This window comes from Calypte anna, chromosome 8, assembly GCF_003957555.1.
Source record: "Calypte anna isolate BGI_N300 chromosome 8, bCalAnn1_v1.p, whole genome shotgun sequence".
In the NCBI taxonomy this organism is placed as follows: domain Eukaryota; kingdom Metazoa; phylum Chordata; class Aves; order Apodiformes; family Trochilidae; genus Calypte; species Calypte anna.
This window is the reverse complement of record NC_044254.1, coordinates 13658256-13680079: the sequence shown is the minus strand read 5'-3', so window position 1 is coordinate 13680079 and position 21824 is coordinate 13658256. Positions and strand designations below refer to the sequence as shown.

Here is a 21824-nt window from a genome sequence, read left to right as displayed (position 1 = left end):
GTAGTTTCCACATCCTTGCTGCTATGAATGAAAGGGTTTTGTTTTCTTTGTCTGAAATGTTCATGTTTACTCCAGAAGTGGAGTGCTAATAAAAACACATTATAAATAACTGCAATGAGAAATGTTCATATTTGTTAAAGCAAACTAATTTAATTCACCAATGTAGCACTTTCATCTCTGTAAAAAGCCCTGATCATATAAAGCCTTTCTTAAGAAAATGTATGGACATTTGGAGGAGCAGTTTCCCAGCTCAATGTAAGGCCACTATGAACACAGTTATATTCCCCCAAACATGAGGATTAATATTAAAAACGCTCCAAATGGGATGACTGTAAATATTTTATCTTGATTACTGACGAACTTTAAAAAAGTCAGCTTCTCAAGAGACGTAGCCCCACGGCGAGGGACTAACCCGAGCCCCGGCTGTGAACAGCGCTCTACCGGCATGTAGTAGCTGCCTCGAGAATCGTTTATACAGGTCTATACAGTATAAAACTGTGCCTACCCATAGGAAAGGGAAATGGGAAAGGCAAAAGAAGCCAGAGCAGAGCCAGCAGCTCCTGCCCCCTGGCCCTGCCGCACAGCCGCGCCCTCCCCAGGGGCCGCAGGCGCCGACCGAAGAGGCTCGCGCGCAGGCTCTATGGGTGGTGTGCAAACGCTCCAACAGGTGGCTCCGTGGCGCAATGGATAGCGCATTGGACTTCTAGAGGAATGAAGGGATTCAAAGGTTCCGGGTTCGAGTCCCGGCGGAGTCGCATCATCCATTTTCCTTCCCTCAGCCGTTTAAAAGGCTGTAATCTTTTCCCCCTCACGTCCCTTAGCTCCCCGCGGGAGCAACCGAGGCCACTGACCTGACGCTTCTCGGCAGTCGACTCCCGTCAGCGCGGCACTCTGGACTCTCCTCCCGGCGCGGCCTGAGAGAGCGGGGAAAGCTGGGAGCGGGGGGAGACAACAGCCCCAACCTCCATCGGGTGCGGTCGCCTCTTACCCCAGCTGTGTCCGCTCGAACCTCCGCCGGACCCCGTCGACATTCAGACACCCCATGGCCATAGACAAAAGGTGGAGCTTTCTCTCCTCCGCGTCGGGCTCTGGGTTCTCCTCCTGCCGGTCCGGTCCCCTCACGTCCTTTTCCCTCAGGCAACGACTGCCAGCGGCGCGCGGCCACCGCCGGGAGGGAAAAGGACGGAGGAGCCGCCAAGCTCGGGAACGGCCTTCAGTGTCCTGCCCGCAGACACTCACTGAATCCGGGATACATTCCTGGTTACGGGTACCTTTGAGCAACAACACAAGCCCACAAACTACAGTATTAAAACTGGAGAATGTAACAGTTGGATTAATACCACCCTTTCTCCCTAACTTACACACACCTGTAGGTAGACGATGAAGAGACACCCTAGTAACAGCCACCATTTAAAAACGGGTGCTAAACCACAAAACAGCAGCAGCACTAAACAAACCGATTTGTCTCAGGATTTGACAAATTATTATTATAAACTATAAATTCTAAATTACAAATTACAAATTCATCTTTCGATTTGTAGGTCCTTTGATAAATTATTTGTAATCTTGCATGTGTGACTACAGACTCTTTCAACCTGTTTGCTTAAAGATGTTTGCTTAAAAGCAAAAGTCCACATAACAAATACAGCATGGGGAACATGAATTATCAAGTTTTGCAGCACAGAAACTCACTCAGAATGCGATCTACCAATAAATATAGATGTATATATATATATCGCCCTTTACAGAAACAAACATTCTCAGAATTTGCAGATAAATAGCAAAACCAAAACCTCTCCACAATACCCTCATAAGAAAAACAACTAAATGAAGTAACAGAAGACAAAACCTTTCTCCTGGCTCAGTCACTTCTGGCAACACATTTCAGTTCAAATAGTGTTTTTTTCCTTTTTCAGTGTTCATACTTAAGGAAAGCTTCAGAAAATTTGCTTAGTTCCAAGTGAAAAAAACCAGTCGAAGGCAGACGCTTACACGTTTGCATGTTGCAAGCGAATTTACATATCAATACTCTAATGCTTAGGTTAATTAAGAGTTCCAGTCCAAAAAAAATTACAGATTGACCTAGAGGCAAGCACGGAGATAGCTCTCCTGCTGTGCAACTGAGTCTCATGGGAACCAGAGTGGAGAACTACAGGACCACAATTCCACAAATTATTTGTATGAAGAGAGTTTTGAGGAAAATGCTGCACAGATGGCATACTCACCGGAATTCAGAATGCATTAGGAGAATTGGGAGGAAAAAAAAATTAATCAAGAATTATAGCAAGCTACAGAATTCCAACAGATTCTGCTTGTTATAAATGTATGGAGTAACTAAAAAAAAAGAATGTGAAGGCAAAGAGGCAGTCCAATACTCAGTAACAATTGTTACTGTAACTAGATATGAACGTTCTTAGCCATGAGATTCAAGCAGTGGAACACTGGAAGATGTGCAGTCTCCATCCTTTAAGTTTTCAAGACCTGACTGTATAAAGCCCTGCGCAACTGGGTCTCACCCTTCTAAGAGCCCAAAGCTGGGCAGGACAAGCTCTCATGATCCCTTCCAACCCACATTATGGTAGGATTTCAGTTCTCAGCAAGACTGGCACACATAGGCTCTCGTGGTAAAGACATGACTTTTAAAAATTAAGACAAAGTGTTCTATCATATAGAAAACAGGAATTATAGGAGACCCTTTCACTACGCCAGCAACAACATTTCAGCCACCATCAAATTCTTGGCATTATAGCTGAATGATCACAATAGCTACGAGACTGACTATGAACTCTTTGGGCTGTACGACCCTTGGACGCTCCCTGCCCCAAGGGGAGGAAGAAGGAATACTGGCAAAACTGTGAGAAGCATAAAGAAACAGGAGAAAGTAATTGCTACTGTGCACACAAAGCATTGCAGTGACATCCAGAAGAGCAAGATATGCATATATAAAAAGACCCAACACATACCTACTTCCCTTTATCCCTGGGGAAGCTTCTTGTTAACTGTGGTCAATGTCAATTAAAGCATAATTATGTATTAACACAAATATTTCTGACAGCCATTAAAAGAAAATATTACTTTCAGTTTACAGGAAAAGATTCTTAAATGATGCTGGTCTTTCACAAATAATTAATATATTTTTTGTATTTAAGTATTTTCAGAAAAATCTGGTAATTTTACACAATCACATGCCACATTTAGATTTAACTCTCTCCCCAGTAACTAAAACTTTATGTCAACTTCAAACAAATTGAAAGGCAGAGGAATCCAAAACACTACCTGCCTACACTTTTATGCAAATTGGTGGTTAAGAAAGGTACACTAACTAGTGCTGCAACTAAACCAGGCACAAGCTGGCATATACAACCCACAAGCACTATCCTGCAGCCCAGCAAGCACTGTCCAGTCCATCTCACCTCTGGTTCACACAGAACACAGGCACTTGCAACACAGAAAACCCTCTCACAAGTTATGTTACCACAAAAGGTTATGAACTGTCACTGAAGAGGAACTGAACTGATGCCATCTCAGGTTCTATAATGGTAGCAGAGGCTTTCCACTCATTTCCACTCACTCCATTTGCCTGAAGAACTATTTCAAGACCAAACCAAACCACCATCTGCACACTACACCCTAGAATGGACCCCATCCTGTCAAGTTATTATCAAAAAGATCACTAGACAATTATTAAATGGTAAAATTTAACATATTACTAGATATTAAAATTGTATATATAATAAATACTTACAATATATTATTAAACAAGATATAATTTATATCTCTTTTATTGTTTATATTATATAAATTATATGTATATATTTGATTCCAGAACATTCTCAACCTTATTATGGTCAGTGTTGAAGCAAACCCTTCACAACCAAACTATTTCTCAGGACCTTCTGTTCCAGAGCTGGTCAGCAGCACCTCTGACTGAACATGTAAAAATTTGTTCTGGCATATAATGGGTGCCAAGGTGAATTATAGACATAAATTGAAAATTAATTTACTGATTTGTTATGTAAAGATCGAAGCCTGGAAAGACTCCAATCCATGAAGCTGTATTTTGTGCTTATATTTAACAATATGCTTCTATTTTTAAAAAATAATTAATTAACATTAATTAAACATTAATTAAAAAGAATAACTAAAATCTAGATCATTTTAAATTTAGATACTTGATAATTTGATAAAGCTCCCTACAAAAGTCTCTCAGCCTCAATCTATACAACCTGCAATCGTAAAAAAAAAACCACCACAACGAAAGCATTCTGTAAAAAGGTTTATAACAAGTAAGTTGTCCAGCTTGTTATTTTTCTTGAAGTCTTAATTGTGAAATTTCTTCTTCTTCCGATTCCTCTTCCCTGCTGCAAAAGCTGCTCTTTCACTCATGATCTCCTGATACTTCTTTTTATTATATCTGAACAAAATAGATAATTTACTTTTAAGCATGGTAAACCAAAGTTGAGGAAAAAAATAACATGGAAAGTACATATATAATTTGCCAAATTGATTTTTCTCATATTTTCCCCGTGAGATTTATTTTAATCTTGTACACTTCAGCATACATAGAGGCAAACTGACACTTGCACTATTGATAAATGCAGGTAAATATTTTTTGGAAGTAAATTTCATTGAAGAAACATATTTTGGCATAACTGGTGGCTTTTTTATTGCATATGCCATCACATTTTCAACAGTTTGCTAAAACATTGCTACTGCTCATAGTGGGAAGACTCATCAGTTCCAACAATACTATGGACAAATTATACCCATTTTTAAAACTGTCTTTTCAGGAAACTCAAAATCACCAACCTTACTCTACTCAAAGACTAAAAACTGAGATGAGATCAACACTAAACAATGACAGGATTTACTTACTGAACATGGGTTGCCAGCTCCTCCACTACAGATTCTTATGTACCTTTATGTACCTTATGTACCAACACAGATCACTGCACACTGAGCTGTACTGAGGCTTTTAAAAGCGAGGCTGAAACCTGAAAAGTACCTGCACTAATGTTGAACTATCTAGTTAAAGCCCTTAATTAGTCACAACATTATTTAACTGATCAAATTTCAAAGCCTTTAATTGTTAAAAACTGCTTCTAACAATAACCTTAAAAAACAAGCCAAGCCTGAAAGCTAAGAAATAGCTACACCAACTAGCCTTCCCAACATTAACATTATTTTACAAGCCTGACATTAACCTTATAACCCCGAATCATGTACTATTTCCAAGAAAACATGCCATTATGTGACAGATGAAGACTAACATGATTAATAACCAGTATCAAAATGGATCAACTAAGGCATCTTCTCTAGAAACTGTAGGTTAGACAAGCATTAATTAATCCAATCGTAGTCTTCCAGTAAGACTTCTAGAGCAATTCTGGTTCTTATGACAGGTGGCATACAGACATGCTTATAAAATAAAATCACATCAACTTTCACACTCAGCACTCTTCTAATAATTATGCCAGGAAAAATCAATTAGTCTGTAAACAGTAAAAAGAAAAATGGCATAAATCACTCATTTAGAGCTCTTGGGTTTTGCTGTACACCTGTACAGACCCTTATTTTAGAAGTGAACCAGAATAGGGCTGACTGTTGCACTGACACTATTTTAAGAGCAGCTACCAATAGCGATGACTCAAGCTGTATAAAACCCTTTTGTGAAGATAAAAAATATGCTTTCTCTGACTAATTATCCCCCATTCATTAGATTTTCTCAATGGCAGTGCTGCTTAAGTGCTATAACAGACTCAAATGTTCTCTTTGAAGTGTTAAAAAACCCTGTGTAAGCTGAGTAAAAACAACAAAAAAGTTATATTCTTAACATAATAAATTATTAATAGATTCATTTTCAAATTATTAAAAATACTCCTCTCTTACACAGGATATCAGAATTGCAAAACCATTTAAAATACCTTCTAAACTCAGAATCTGCAAGCAGCTCGTCAACAATTGTTCTCTTCCTTTGTTTCTTAGGGATTCGACTATGGTAAAAGTCTATGGGGGAATCAACCACTGTTCCAACCTAGGAAACAGAAATGCAAACATTCTTGATGTTGATTATTTCCCTCTTCCCCCCCCCCTTTTTAGTTCTCAGTGTAAAGACACTTACAGAGAAGGTCACAATGGTAAAACTTACAGAGAAGGTGAGAAATGTAAACTAACAAAAGAATTAAGCAACGTTTTTGTATGCAGAGGCACTTTTTGTCTCATTGTTTAGTGCACAGAGGGCCTGAGCTTTAAAACTGCAGTTTTCAATACTGGACTGCAGCATCAATCCTTGTATTCATAAAAAAATTCCAGTTCTTAATTTTTAAAGGAAGGAAGTCCTTATAAACATTGTGGTTTTTGCTAGATGGCTACAGAGCAGTTAATCCAACTAATACAAGGGCTTCATTAAGGAATGTATCATATTTTTGCCAGCATGCAATGTTATCCAGTTCTGATTGAGGTTTGAAGTGGAAATACATGGAGTGTTTCACCTAGTGAATAAAGATCTGTGCAGATCTCATTGTGTGGAAAACTTCTAAGCTTTTCTATGCCAGAAACTTCGTAACATACAAGACACTTCCTTTAGAGTTAAGCGGCAATATTTTGAGAAATGAAAGCAATTTCCTCAAGCATGCTAACTATTCAAACAGGAGCAAGCAGATAGAATTTAATTACCACAGAAACTATAGAAATATTTTTCTTTATGTAAGCCACTTCAAAGCTGAGCTACAGCAGCAGAAATTCTGGCTGATCACAAAGCTAGCAGTCTCTTGTTCAAACTGTATTACCTAGTAAGAAAATAAAGGCTAATTATTTTCTATACACTTTTTAGAAAAGCTAATACTTTAAAAAAGCGGTGAAAACCCAGCCCACTGAGAGTTCAGAATAAAGATTAAGTCAGGAAATTGTTTGGTACTATCAGATGAGATGACATTAAAAAAACCCAACATATACATGTATGCAATAGAAAGTTCAGCAGTTGTAAACTGCAGCCAAGTGACAAAAGTGCTTTAATAATTAAGCTAGGAAATCAGATCAAGATGGAGCATATCTACACAACAGGCAGGAAATAAGAGCTGTTCAAAACTTGAGCAGTATAACGCTACCTTCTGCTGCATCCTTACCTGGAAGTACTTGGGTAGACCATCTCTGTCATTCTTCTTATAAAAATGCTTAGGATCCAATGATGCTCTCATCTTCAAAACTTTAAGGTCATTTTTCAGTTCACTAGTGATTTCTGGGGCTTTCATACCAAACCAACCATCACCTGTTGTTTTTTCTCGCTCTGCCTAGGATGCAATACCAAGAACAATAACAGGGGACTCTCCCTCCCTCCTTCCAAAATATGCATAAAGCATTCAGAACATACTTCTGTACCTTAAAAAAGTGCATTTCATGACCTCTATAATGGGAAGGTCATCATCACCGTATATAAGATTTGTAGCACCTGAGCATGTTACCTTTCACTTTCTGGTAACTAAAAGAAAAAGACTAAAAGGATGGCTTTCCACAGAATGGTTCCAGAAATTGACTAAATTGCAGTTCATCACTCCACTTCCAGTGAGGCTTGCATATGCACATCACGGGGCTTTCTGGCGAAGACTGTTTTGTCATTTGGGGTATTATCAGCTCTTCACTTACCCTATGCTGTTTCTTCAGCTGGTGAAGTGATTGCCTGAAGGGAGGGACACATTCCTTTTTTTCAAAATCCGGAGTAATTATACTCTTCTGTAAGAGCTGCAGATATTGTTTTTTTAATGTTAAGACAGTCATCCCTGGTACAGATTTTATTGCTGTACCATATTTACACAACCTATCAAAGGAAACATGCAGAACCTAAGCAACCATTATAAACAAGCATTATTCCTGAGCTTCTTTGACCCACAATGAAAGGAGTGGGGACCTTCAAAACAGAACCCCCGCCAGCAACAGAAAGCAGCTGACTAGTTCTGGAAGAAGTGAGAGAGTAAATGCTCCAGAATAGAGAGGGCTATCATGGATGAGTCTAAAAAAAACCAGTCTCAACAGAAAATAACAATGCCCTTTATCTCAAGGGGTGCTTTTGAAATAAAACTGCTAATTCCCTATTAAGATCTGTACAGACCTGTATTTACTGAAATTTAATCTTGCTATGGACTAATATCTCATTAGTGGACCTTCAGCTTCTGTACCATTAAGCAAAGCTGCAGGCATAATCAACTTAAATTTTGTTTTCAGGATAATGCTGATACTTGCACTGCATTTCAGTTCCTGAAGTGCCACATACATTTAAATTCTTACCATTAAAACCAAATGTTTTGGCTAAAAAGTACTTTGGCCAAAAAAACAGAGATTCTTAGCAAACTGTAAAGCAGGATACTTGTTTAAAAACAAGCAATGCAACCTTACTAAATTAACATATTTGTGTTATTCTAGTCATAAGTAAAAGCATAATTGTAAACACATTACCTGGTCCTCCTTCTTGTTCTTTAGTTTTTTCATTACACTTGATATAGGCTGCTGTTTTTTTTGTTTTGTATCAAAACTAATATATAAACCTCCAAGTTTCTTGATATTCAAGCCAGGGTCAATGCTGCTAGAAAGATGTAAACTAAAAGGGAAATAATTAATGACTAGAATATTGTTAACAAGTATGCAGCTAAATCTTCTATTGTTCTCTGAGAAAAACAGAAAAAAATATTTATCTTTGTCTTCCCACTTAGGTTCAGCTCTGCAATGATTTTACTTCTTAAGATCTAGAGGAATATGTAATTAGAGATCACAGACGATGATGAAAAAAAGTCAAGCCACTACCTGAAGTAAGACTTCAACAGAGAACAATGCTTGTGGAATCACTTCCAGAAATCTTTCATATTAATTCTAATGCTATATTCCTATCTTAGATACTACTATCTTCTATAAAGTTGAGTTCTTAATTTGCTTAACCTTGCCAAAATAAGTCATGACCAGCACCCTTCTTCTATGCATTGAAAAATTGCTAGCTGAAGAGAAAAACAAAAGCACGAACACAGGTGTGGTAAAAATATTATCAACTCTTAGTGAAAAGTATGAAGATGCTAGAATTCATCCTAGGAATGTTTAAGTCCTTGTCTGTACAACAGTACTAGAAATAACATTATTAAACATTTCAAAACCATTGCCTTTTCTTCATTACTTCATTCAGGCAAACAAAGGAATATACCTGCAAACAATGTGCAATGACTCAAAAGGAAGTTCTTCATGACAAGAATGTTTAACACCTATTGTAGAGAACTATGGTAATATCTAAAGAGGTACAACAGGTATTTTATTATTGCCTGAATGCTTGTTAATAGAAGCCATTTACAAATTTGTTACATTGTGTCTCATATATAATGACTTTACAATGAGTGCCTGACTACATTCTTGTGTCTTTTTGCCAACTAGAAGATTTTTAGCAGATTAAGACTTATTTATCCAATCTAAACAGAGTATTATGCTTCAAACATATGAAGCATTTAGAAGGATTTTAGCAGAAGCTGGACTCTGGGAGCTCAAGAGGTCCCATCCATTTTATGATAAGCTGATTTCACTTGAAGCATCACCATCCCACAGCACAAGAACTGAAAATGTGGAAATATATGCAACTGTTTAGGATTTTTAAAATATCATCTACTTAAGCATCATGTAAGGGATTTACTGGATTTTGTTATTTACACCCAAACTATAATCGTCATCTGTTAAGAAAACTGTGACCTGAATAAGCAATTAAGTCGGACTGACCAACTTAGATTCACTTTGTTTTTTAAGTTGAGCACATACTATATACACATAAAGCCTCCAGATGCCTAAATATTTCAGAGTTCTGTTCTGCTACATACAAAGCAATAACAACACAATTTATGGACTATAATTCTACCTTATAATTTGTGCAACCCCATTTTTAATGTCAATGCAACTTATGTCATGAGTACTTCTGTACTTATCATTTCACATATAATGTACATATCCTAGGTGTATGCTTGAATGAAACAGAGATCCTTTAGTTATTCCTAGAAAGATACTTACATGTCCCTTTTATTTTTTAAGAAATCATCATCTTCATCCTTCCCATCTTCATCTATTAGTTCCTCTTCAGCCTCTTCCAGATCTGAAGATCGTTCAACTTTTTCACTTCCTTCATGTTTACTTTCAGCATCACAATCTTGGTCTACCTGATCTAGATAATACTTCTGGCTGGAACTCATGCCAGGCTCAGTATCAATTACAAAAAGCCCTTCAGCATGCAGTGAATCTTTCTTTAAAGATTTGTTGAGGGAAGGTGCCCTCTGATCTGCCTCTTTATAACACAGATTATCTTCAACTGCATCTATGTCTCCCATACCACTATTTTCAGATTCATCACTTTCATCTTTTGTCAGAAACAATGCAAAAGAATTGTTTCCACTGCTTGACCTTTCACTGCTGTGGAATACAGATTCAGCAGATTCTCCTGTTTGGTCTCCAGCACTGGATACACTGATTTTCCTGCATCTATCAGTTCTCTGTGCAACAACTGTGTCCTTTGGTGGGCTGCTCACTGCACTAGATCGCTCACCCTTTCTTAGTTCACCAGCATGGGTGCAAGCCTCCTGTGCAGCTGTCTCAGCACCTGCTCTTCTGCATTCTGTAATTTTTTTACTTTCATTTGGTGTTATTTGCCCTTGGGATTCAAGAAATTGTTTGGGACTCATGCAATCAGTCAAAGAAAGAGTGTTATTCTGTGTTTTCCCCTTCCTCAGAAGTACTTCACCACGATGTTCTTGTATTTGGCTACATTCTTCCTCTGAATCATCTACCACAGCAGCCTGTGGAGTTTTTATTGCTTTTTTTCCCGGCGATTCAGTGTTGCTTTGTTTCATTTTTGCAAGATTGCTGGGCATCCTACCATTCAAAACTTCTTCTTCCACGTCCTCACTCTGGGTTGTACTTGCAGATTTGCTTTTAGGTGAACTGGGTTCTTTACCATCCTCAATGACAGAGGAAGCATCTTCTGCGTCAGAGACAAGTTCTGCAGCAGGTATGGAATCAGAAATTGCTACTGGCTCTGATTTAACTGTATCCCCAATTAAATTCTCATCTTCTGAAACAATTATGCTTCCTTTCTCATTCTGCTTACTATTTTCTAATTGTGATTTAATTTGCATGCTTCTTGTAATTCGTTTAGTAGTGATGGATGGTTCCAACTTAGAACTTAAGCAACATGACTCTGCATCAGAAATTTCTTCACCCTGGACCTCACAAACTGTATCAGGTTGCAATTTCTTTTTGCTTTGCCTTCTTCTTGTGGTTCTGGCAACATCAGTTATTTGGACACCAGAAACAGCAGAGGAGCAAGATTCAGCTTCAGAGACATCATCTTCACCCAGAATCTTGGATATCTTATTTAGAAAAGCTGTCTTATCATGTCTTTTTTTATTAGGAGAATCTGGCTGATAAGGAACTATAATTTGTCGTCTTCTTGTTACTCTTACAAACAAAGGTGTCTGAAAACCAGACACAGCAGAGCAGTTTGATTCTGTTTCTGACACCTCCCCATCAGCTTGTGCTGAATGAACAGTTGTTTTCTTATTTCCAGTAATCTGCAACTCTAAGCTATCACTGACATCTGACTTTGTTTCTACACGCTCCACCTCTTCCAACTGAAATTCCTGAATTACCTCTGGCTTATGAACTGATTTAGTTCTTCTTCTAGTCATCCTCATAAACACAGGAGTACTAATTTCAGCAGATGCCATCTAGAAAAGGAGTGAAAAAAATGTGATTGACAGATTAAATAACCCCATAAAAAGGATGCCAGTCAAATCACTAAACCTTTTTAAACAAATCTAATTGAACTGACAACATATTACATATTCCCAAGTAACCCTATGTATGTAGAACACAATAAACCATCCCTTGCTTATCTGTCTGCTGTCTTTCAGCCAAGACAAGAAAAATGCCCAGATCCATTAAAAAACATGAACAAGTACATGAAGATATATAAAAAAATATCTATCTAATTCTAATAAGTTCTGGAACGCTGTCATGGGAGGCAAATTTGTAAGTGATGCTCAGAAACAGAGCTCAACTATGAAACACAAGCCTAGCAACTGGCAGAATGTGCTCCAAAACGGTTTTCATAACCTATTTTAGCAGAACAGACTGGCCTCACAACAACTGCAATGCGAGATATAATCTTGCTGCTTTAACCTAGCCGTCTAGGTGCCCTGGAAGACAACTCAAAATTCTGGAAAGAGTAAAACTCCACAACACCAAGATCTTCCCAAAACACAGCACCGTGTTGAAACACCACCAACCATGCTATTCAAGCTATCAGTACTTACGCGACAGTGTTTTGGGATCTAGTGGGAAAGCCGCATAAAGATGCTAAAGCTGCAGTGCAAAGCGAAACTCCCCAAGCCCCACACCCTCAGCTGGTACCTCGCAACGTTACAGGGCCTAACAACCTACGGCGGCTGCGGGCCCGGCAAGCGAAGGCTGCGCCACGAGCGGGGCGCCAGACGGGCCCGGCCCAGCCCCGCCCCAAACCCGGCTGCGCAGCTGCCACCCCCGAACCCCGCAGAGCCGCCGCGCTCCGACGCCCGATGCCGACACCGGGCTCCCCACGGCATGCCGCGTGCGCACATTAAGATGGCCGCCGCGGCCGCCCCTGAGGGCGGGGGGCACCCAGCTGTCTGTGCCCCCCTACCCGATTCCCTCACCTCCGCCGCATCCGCAGTCCCGGAGGAGCCACCGCCTCCTCCCCCGGCCCCCGCCCCGGTCCCCTGTTCCTTGCGGCGCTCCGCCGCCCGCCTGGTGGCCACCATCTTGCGTGGACGCCGGACCCGCCTTTGGGTCCGCCCTTCCGGCGCGGCTGCGCGGTCAGGGGGCGGGAGGGAGAACGCGGTGAGATACCGGCGAGCAGGGAGCAGGCACTCAACAGAGACCGGCGGCAGGCGGGACACCGACCGAAAGTGGGCGGTGCGGTGCGCCCACTCCTTCCGAGAAGCGCTGCGGCAATGGCAGAGCAGCACCGCGCGTCCCGCTCAGGGGAGAGGGACGAGCCGTGAGGGCAGGAAAGCCCAGAGCCGGGGGGCTCTTAGGACCCTCTTGTGGGTGTAAAATACTATACATGAGTGTGTAAAATACTGTTATGGAGATGATGAAAATTCATACAAAAAACCCAAACAGATTAAAAGCCTACAATTTAAAATTTTAATTCAAACTTTCAAGTTTCTCATGGGTTGAAATCCCGTCTCCCATTCTGACACAAACAGATTAATGAGATGAACTGATAAAATGTTACGCTACTGGCAACTAGAAAAATAAGATTATCGTGTCTTGAATTATCATGTCTTAAAGGGTAATTTTCTACATCAAGCAACTAAAAGTTCACAGAAATGAGAATATGCCATTAAAGCAGCCTATACATTATTTTAGTACAATTCTTGTTTTGTAGCATTTCAATTTATAAAACAGTACACACGGGAGTCTGATACAACACAGAATGTCAACAGCCAAACACAGAATTCACAGATAGTGGTTAATCACCAGCAGCACACAACTCAAACCTGTCAGGGAAGTTTCATATTAAACTCATGTAATTTTTTAACATTAATACAAACTGCCCCAATATTAAAAAAATACTATCTTGATTAGAAAAAAAATTCAAACTTTTATTGATGCAACACTAGTTCCAGTTTGCCCCATCCCTCATTTATCACAAGAGCTGAAGTAATTTCAAGACAATTTCCCAGTATTTGCAACCTGCAGACAAGATAAATTTGAGGCCTCATATATATTTTCAAGTACACTGAAAAAGATTCATGTTTTAACTTATGGGAATGGATTACAGGAAGCTGACGACACTCCATAAACACTGCTAACAAGCATTTAAATTTCATTAGCTGCCAACATGACAGCTGAAATTTGAAAGATACTGGTGAAAATTCATTCCCTAAAGTCCAAATCTCAAAATATGTACAGCTAAGTTAATTAGTACTACTGGTATGAAGCCCTGCTCCTGCCTGAAATCAAAAGGAAAATGAGTAATTTAGACTGTCAGTATCAAGCTCCTGTTGAAATAAAAGTTGAGCTTTCCCTATCTTTTCTGATTTAAAGGCCAAGGAAATGAGAAAGACTTCAAACAGAAAGACTATGTTAAACTGAAGCCTTGCCTTAGCTGCAGCAATCTCTCTAGGATTCAGAAGCCAGTGCACTGAGCTACTACCAACAGAAACACCTAAATTAAAGCTAAACCCTGCTTGCATTATTTGTGAAGGGCACTCAAGCAACAAAGTTTCTCAGGCAGACTCAAAAGAAGTGCTCCATTTGACAATTACCTAGTGAAGAGCTTCAGCATCTACTATCTATTCTGACTTGGCTGATTCTGACTGTGTAGTATCAAAAAAGACAAGCCACAGTTGAAAAGACAGTCATGATTCAATTTTTCATTAACTGATTTTTCATCGCTTGTTTTCAATTCTGACCTAAACATTCACACAATAATACATTTTCTATTTCAAATAGTAAAGATTCCGTCACACTTCTGCAAATGTTTAACCAAGCATACTGAGGCACAAAGAAGCCAGAAGGTTTTTCAAGTAGCAGTCAGAAAATAATTTGGAAGATGTGGTGGGTTTTTGTTCTAAATTATAGAAGTCTTTTACACTATATTAAAAATAAACCAATTCTCCCATACATACAAATGAAACAGCTGACTTGCCTAAATATACATATCAAGTAATGAGATACCAGTTTAGTTGGGGGAAGGGAATAATTATTCAGAAAGCAATTTTCTGTAAAAAAGTAGTCCTTGAAATATAGGTACATGAGAAGTAACTCTTATTATTTAAGTGAAATTTATTTTTTCAAAAAATAAAAATATATAAGTTTCTCTATACTACCTACTGGCAGCTAAAATATCATGATAATTTTACAGTGAATTGGTCATAAAAAAAATATTTTAAACTCTTTCTCTAATGTCAATCAAAAATAACAAACCCCAAAAATGTTTGAAATGTCAATAGATTAAGAAAAGCAGAACACTGCACACACTCTTGCTGACACCACACTGGATAGTTACATCTTTTGGTCTTTGTTACAAATGCTGTAAAAGGGTTTCTATGAAAAAAGCAATGTTCCCCCACATCTCCAAGAAATTTAAACAGCAAGCCATTAAAAAAAAAAAAAAAGGTAAGTGTTTCAAGAAGCATTTCTTTTAGCTTGCATGATATAGCCTTTGGACTTGATAATTCCTCTGCTTTTAACAATGACTGAATACCGGAGAATCCATAAAGGAATCCACTCATGTGCTTTCGTGCTCTGGATGCTTTCCTGAAGAACTTCTTGGAAACTGGCTTCACAAAGTAATTCTGAAGTTAGAAAAGGATATTCATAGTTTAAATAAAGTCAGGTAAACAGCTGCAGAAAGCAACACTTGAGAAGTCTTTTCCTATATTAAAAATTTTAGTGCCAGACACTTCACAGATCCACTCTTCCAGAAGCCACACAGGGTAAAAGTAGCTGAATATTACAGAGGAAGTCTTCATGACCCTTTTTTCGCAACTTTGAGTATTTCTCACAAAACTAATTAACTGAGATTCCTACAATATCAAATGGAGTTGATCAGCAGAGCCACAAGCAGGAAAAAATAAATTCAGAAGCTAGCTTAACAAAACAGAGGCAAGTAAAGCATATGGCTGACATCAGCAAAGTCCTGCACATTCTGTTACCTCTGCAGTCACTGGAAGCTCAGTATTCAGTCATTTCCCATAGCTAGGCTCACAATAATCACAAGCCTCAAAAGCCTGGGGCTTAACAAGGCTAGAAAGCTTAAAATGGGCTTCTGTGCCACACAGCAGAAAAACCAAATACAAATCCTCCTAGTTTCCCCTGCAAAGTCAGTCAAAGGAATAACTCTTTGATGAGGAGAGTTCCCAAAAGGTAGTCTCAAGATTCTTCAGCTGACCATTACAGAAAAGTTAAGCTTAGCAAACAATCCATAAAGGAATCATTCCTTGCTTTGTTTTCTATTTGAAACCTCTTCTTCACTTTGTAACTCTCAATAGAGAGTATTTACTAAGCTGCAGATTTCATCTTGGGCTTCACAGGACATGGAAATTGTTGGACTGAATGGCAATTCATCTTGCATGCTGCTGAGTCAGTGCAGATATATGCTAAAGGACTGATGAAATTAATTATTTGTAACAGTGTTATTATAGAACAGGTACCTCAAATACTTCTTTTCTTTGGGGGAGGAATGGGAAGAAAGTAGAAGGAAGGAAAAGTATGATTATAATGAATACCTGATCGTAAGGAAGAATGTAAGGAAGGGATGAACTAAACATTGTTTAAGACTTCTTGTGTACAATTCCAGCAAGATATTTAAGGCTTCATTATGGTGAAGAAGATTAGATGATGTTTGAGAGAAACTAATATAATATCCCAGAATATTCTAGGGAGTTGGTAACTCAGAGTTCTAGAGTCTAAAGGAGAGCCTTCAAGTCCTTCAATCATTCAATAAGCAAACCTCTGCATTAGACATGTAAAGAAATTACAGCAAGTCTTTTTGTAATAGTTATTTTAAGAAATCACTGATTTGAAGGAATCCTGCTTAAAGTGTAATGATTTTGTGTGTCTAATATTAACAACCTACTAAAAATCAACTGACCATCAGCATTTCTATGCAAGCTATTTCACAAAAGGAAGTCTAGGCACATGGACTTTCTTTTGTCATTTACTGGCCTTCAGCAATACAGATGTAATTTTATGTTTGTGGAAATATTTTTAATATATGTAGTAAGAACTTCACAGTAGTTTGTTCTTCTTTACTTTTTTTCAGTGATTAAACAATTTCAATAAACTACCCACAGCTGGGAGACTGCCTTCCCCCCTTTCTTGAAACAAAACAAAGAATATTCTATAGAGGTGAAACTTTTAGAATCCTTCGTTCAAGATTCAAATATAATGAAGTCTGAAATTCAGAGAAAGATTATTCCTGATTTTGTACTGAATAAAATGCATTTAGAAGTCTTCTGTTAACTTCTCTCTCAAAGTCTTACCTTTTGGGTCATTGTGAGTTAACAGCTGTATGTCAAACTGCTTCGCAAATGCTGTGAGATCAGGTGGCATCACACAACAGGAAGCTAGATTCACCTGATTACTACTTGGTTTCACCTGAAATTAACAGAATACCTTTATAAGAAGAAAAATTTTAATGTAATTATTTTAGTTGTTTCATTCATGTCCTCTATTAGAACAGAAATTTTGCTTTGAACGATTTGTGTTTGGCCACAGAGCCCAAAACCAGAATAGGATCTAACTTCAGGTGCTGCCACAGCAAGACATGTACTAGCACATTCTGGCTTCTCATTTGCTGTGCTCCCTGAACAGCAGCAGGTGATAGAGAAAAGATCATAGAGGTGTTATTTTGAAAAACACTTAAAAAAAAATCCTGACTAATTTTTGTTAAGGATATATAATTTACAGTCTTCCATGCCTTTAGTTAAGTGCCTGGATCAGAGCAAATTAAAAGGGACTCAGCACTGACTCTCTACTCATCCATGCTGCATCCATGATTACCATGCAGGTGGTCATTAATCTCCTCAATTTTCCTTCTCAGTATATACAAGCTTCAGGAGCACACTCTAAGCAGGACCTCTTGCACAGATTCAGTATGTTCACATACCACAAAAGAAATGTCATAAGAGGAGTATTTGAAGTGCTAATAAGGAAACAGTAAATGCACAAGTACACACGTATACATGGGTGTATACTAGTGCAGACCCCTATCACTAAATTATGAGAGACAATTCAACACCTCGGACAACAAAACTGTTGTGCCACTTGATTCATAACCTTTCTCTTCACATTGAAGCTTAGTACTCAAACAGCATTTTCCAAAGGGAAAATTCCACCATTCACAGCACAGATTGAAGTGAAAACAGCTATGTTTTCACAGTCACTGGAATAAAACTGAACACTTAGGAGTACTCTTTACACTCCTTTTGAAATATAGAAGCATTTAAAAATTAAATTTTAACTACTTCAAATAATCTGCTACGGAACAGACACCTGGTTTCCAGCCTTTGCTTGCCTATATGTAAGAACATCAAGCAACAATCACACAGAGCTTCTCCCACCTTGAACAACACTGTGACCATCCATAATATGCTGAAAGTACCAGCAGTAATCAATATATAGCATAAACCATTTATAACAGAACTTTGTAACTGTGACAGCCAACAAAACAGTTACTCAACACTAGAAATGCTACAAGTAGGAAGTTTGTTCTCACCTGTGCCCACAGATACAGCTGCTCCAAAAGTGTTTTATCTAGGTCAGAGGTACCTATGGCAACAATCTTACTGTTTTGAACTAGATTTTCAAGTTCTTTCCAATAAGGCTGCAAATACTCCAAGGAGAGGCTAGTTCCCTCTTCAACGGGAGGTGGGGCAATAATGACTGAGTCTAACTGAGCAACTCCAAGGGCAGAACATGCTGAGGGAAAAAGAACAGAGACGGCAAAAATCTCTTGTGATATACAAACATCAGTAGCATGATTTCAATTCAGCAAAACACACAGCTCTGACATCCCTCTGCTAGCTTACCATCCATCATTTGAAACTGAGGGTATCAGTAGTCAAGGATAGTAACACAATGTTTTCACAAACATACAGCTGAAGTTCAAGTTTCAGCTGTAAGGGAAAAAAACCAAAACCCAGCAAAAACACCACCACCAAACAAAATGTGCAACCTTTACTCCTTTTCAATTTTTTTCAGTTGTATGCCACAGCTGTCTCCTGGGGAAAATTGTGTTTTTAAAATTGTGTGTGAGACAGCTGTGACATACAATTCTTGATTCCTTCAGTCTCCACTTCTTCCAAAATTTCAAAACTTTCTCTCGGAATTGTAAACCAAGTTCAGGGCACAGACTAGGAGAATGATATGATATATATGATAATATAGATTAAAAGCACACCAAATAGAGAGATTTACATTTACATAGAGAGAAGTGTCAAGTCTTGGAGCATCACTGAGCTTTAGGAAAGACGAAAGTCATGAGGCCTCTTCTGCACAACAAAAGAATGAAACTAAGTCACTAAATAAATTATTTTCTTCTGGAGATGGATTCTATAAATGTATTTTTAACAAATGATACTGCAACTCACAATAGAGAGCCTATTACCTGGGATATCAATATAAAAGAGTAGCAACCCCTTATGCTCAACTATTGCTTCATACAGTACAGTGCTGCCCAGAATTACTGCTATGTTGGGATAACAAAACTTATAGGTATCACTATAGCCATTGCATTATATTTTAAATAAAACTTTACTATTTCATCTGCTTGCAATTTTGTCTTAGTTCCAAAATAACCTCTGAAATACTGCAGTTACTAGCAAAGTCCATCCTGTTAAAAACTGGTAACCAACAACAAGTGTTAAGAACTATTCTATCACTTTTACTAAAACATCACATACTGATTACTGTTTAACAAGTTTTATGAGAAAGAATAAAAACTTGCTCCTGCTTGGAGAAAGGAATCAGATTTGAGCTTGTGGACCCAAGCAGTCCTCATTTAATAAGTTTACTAACTGAACTAACATAGAAGTAGACTTGTCCCCCTTCAGAGACAAGCAGGATATACTCGTGATAGCCACTAAATACACCTCTTTGATTGAATAGGTTCCACATTTATTTCCAAACACCAAAGCAAAAAAGAAACCCTAACAGAAGTTAGAGTTTCACACTTACCCATGTCAACTGCATCTCTGATTGATGAAGAGTTTGATCCAACGATGAAAAGTTTTGCTATTTTCAAAGAAACTGGAATCAATAACTAAACAGGCCAGCTATTATTAAAGATAGTTATTTACTTTTGCTATACGCACTACTCATGAGTTCTTGGGTAAAGGATTCTTAGTATATACACCAGTTACTTCAAAAATTGGAGAAAAACACCTTCTGAAAGGTAACTGCCCAATAAAAACACTGTTCTCTTAGAATTCAAAGCTGTTGTGCAGTCAGAACAAAAAAATCATCCAGTTAGATGATGTAATAAGCTGTAAAGCTGGCTTTAAACATCAAGACACTAAGCAGTAACCTTAACCTGTATAAAAACCCCAAACATAACAGTACAAACAGACCTCTTCACAACTTACTGAGACTCAAAATGTACTAGTGTTAGTTTGGACTGCCTCCTTCAAGTTCATCATATTCAACCTGGAAAAATTATGCAAATAAACATGCTTCCAATGGCATTTCTTGATTGTAGCATTATCTTCAATATTTTACTCATAGAATACATTTAAAATGGGGATGCAAGTTTAACTAGAAAAATGCCAAGTTGCTTTAAAACCTGAAATACTACTTCTAGTCTTAGATTACACATGACAGTGTAATCATCAGTATGCACTGATGTCATTTCACTTTACAATTACAAAACATACAAAATATAAAAGTATGAACATCATCTTAATAACTGCATATAAAACCTTCCTATGCCACCAGATTTTTGACAATATTCTTACCTGATACTTTCAGCTCATCCCTTTCTTCAGGATTTATTTTTTCTATTGCTTGAGCTACTGCACATTCCAGAACCTCCAGTATTTCCTATAGTAAGTACACCAGACTTAGGAACACCTCATCAAGAAGAGATAGCAAGTTTCTGAGGAATGTTCTTAAGTAATTAAAAATATTCCCAAACTTAAAAGCATTATGGCAGTTAGAAATAAAAACGGTATAAAAATGCAGCAACAGAAAGAAACCAAAAGCTTCTTGATCTCCGAGGGGTGGGGAGACAAGAAAATGAAGCTATACGAGAGGTCTAGTAAGCCCCTAGCATTAAAAAATCATAAATTACTGTTAAGTATTACAAGAGTAAGATTTAGTAGTGCTCTGCAAATTCAAACTGCCTTGCTTTAAAAAGAGACAAAAAACCATCTCACAACCAGATTTAAAGAAAACATCAGAATTAAGGGAACCTCCTTGTATAGAAGTGTTTCGTAATTTCAGTGAAATCTAACATGAAAATACTGTAAAATTCAGATTTTAAACTAATTTTGAAGCTGAAAATTAGGCAAATTTTAGAGATTTCACCTTCTGTCCTCATTTAAGAATAGGCTTAAGTCAGATGGTATGACTTACTTAAGGCTTTTCTTGCATGGGATTTTGTATTATACACACATGTATACACCACCTCCAACAGAACCTTCAATAATTTTTGCTGCCCTACCAAAAAAATCCTCAAGCAAGTCTTGAAGCGATTCCATACAATCAAAATGTTGATTTAAAATCAACATTTTAAACAAACAAAAAAATTCAGTGGTAGGTTGTGGTTTGATTTTTGTTGTTGGTTTTTGGTTTTTTTATTTTTTTTGTTAATTACTGGAGACCAATATAATTCATAACTGAATTTGGAATCATGCAGTTGACATGTTTTGACAGTAAAACCCAGCTCTGCTCTACATAATTATCTTTAAATGGATTGCTACATCTTACAGAGCCAAATATTTGTCTCTTCCTGAGCAATCATCTGATCTTTCCCAAATCATTCAACAATAACTGCTGTACCACACACTCCAGTGTGGAATGCAGCAACGTGCAGTTGATGCCACCAGTACACATGGGCTGGTAACAATACCTAAAGAAACCATTGGGAAAGTTGATTGATTTTTTTTTTGTTCTTAAATGAAGCATGGTAACTTTTCACAAAGCAAACAATATATTTAGTGGGAAACTTACTCCTTTTCTGAGTTTCAGAAGCAATAATGAAAGAGGAATGGGCAAATACATCAAAATCTTGATGTCTGATGCCTATGACAGTGGTTTTAAGAATT

The 21824-nt window shown here is 38.0% G+C and overlaps 2 protein-coding genes and 1 non-coding gene across 4 annotated transcripts in view; 1 reads left to right on the top strand and 2 right to left on the bottom strand.

Annotated features, from left to right (window-relative positions):
• Window positions 1-669: 669 nt before the first annotated feature.
• TRNAR-UCU lies at window positions 670-755 on the top strand. The gene is given in 2 exon segments: window positions 670-706; window positions 720-755. It is a non-coding gene; the product is annotated as a tRNA-Arg (tRNA).
• Window positions 756-4261: 3506 nt separating this feature from the next.
• Window positions 4262-12852, bottom strand: DNTTIP2 (deoxynucleotidyltransferase terminal interacting protein 2). 2 transcript variants are annotated; one of them, XM_030455505.1, is made up of 7 exons: window positions 12702-12852; window positions 10027-11735; window positions 8449-8590; window positions 7642-7737; window positions 7125-7289; window positions 5925-6034; window positions 4262-4414 (listed from the first exon to the last, which is right to left on the bottom strand). In XM_030455505.1, the coding sequence occupies exons 1-7, from the start codon at window positions 12804-12806 to the stop codon at window positions 4321-4323; spliced, it is 2421 nt and encodes an 806-aa protein (XP_030311365.1). In that variant the 5' UTR covers window positions 12807-12852; the 3' UTR covers window positions 4262-4320. The 2 variants fall into 2 exon arrangements, with proteins under 2 accessions (XP_030311365.1, XP_030311366.1); XM_030455506.1 differs by lacking the exon at window positions 12702-12852 and adding an exon at window positions 12324-12502.
• A 327-nt stretch (window positions 12853-13179) lies between these two features.
• Window positions 13180-21824, bottom strand: part of GCLM (glutamate-cysteine ligase modifier subunit) — a 12398-nt gene continuing 3753 nt past the window's right edge. The window contains exons 3-7 of the mRNA XM_030455452.1: window positions 20514-20598; window positions 19738-19794; window positions 18278-18480; window positions 17043-17157; window positions 13180-15353 (exon numbers count right to left, since the gene is read on the bottom strand). Coding sequence (XP_030311312.1) covers window positions 15184-15353; window positions 17043-17157; window positions 18278-18480; window positions 19738-19794; window positions 20514-20598 — 630 coding nt within the window. The 3' untranslated portion in view covers window positions 13180-15183. The remainder of the gene's footprint in view (window positions 15354-17042; window positions 17158-18277; window positions 18481-19737; window positions 19795-20513; window positions 20599-21824) is intronic.

Coding starts and splice junctions, on each gene's coding strand:
- DNTTIP2 (XM_030455505.1), bottom strand. CDS start 12,806: ATGGTGGCCACCAGGCGGGCGGCGGAGCGCCGCAAGGAACAGGGGACC. Junction 6,035..7,124: donor GTCTACCCAAGTACTTCCAG/GTAAGGATGCAG, acceptor TCTGTTTCCTAG/GTTGGAACAGTGGTTGATTC. Junction 4,415..5,924: donor GCAGATTCTGAGTTTAGAAG/GTATTTTAAATG, acceptor TATTTTGTTCAG/ATATAATAAAAAGAAGTATC.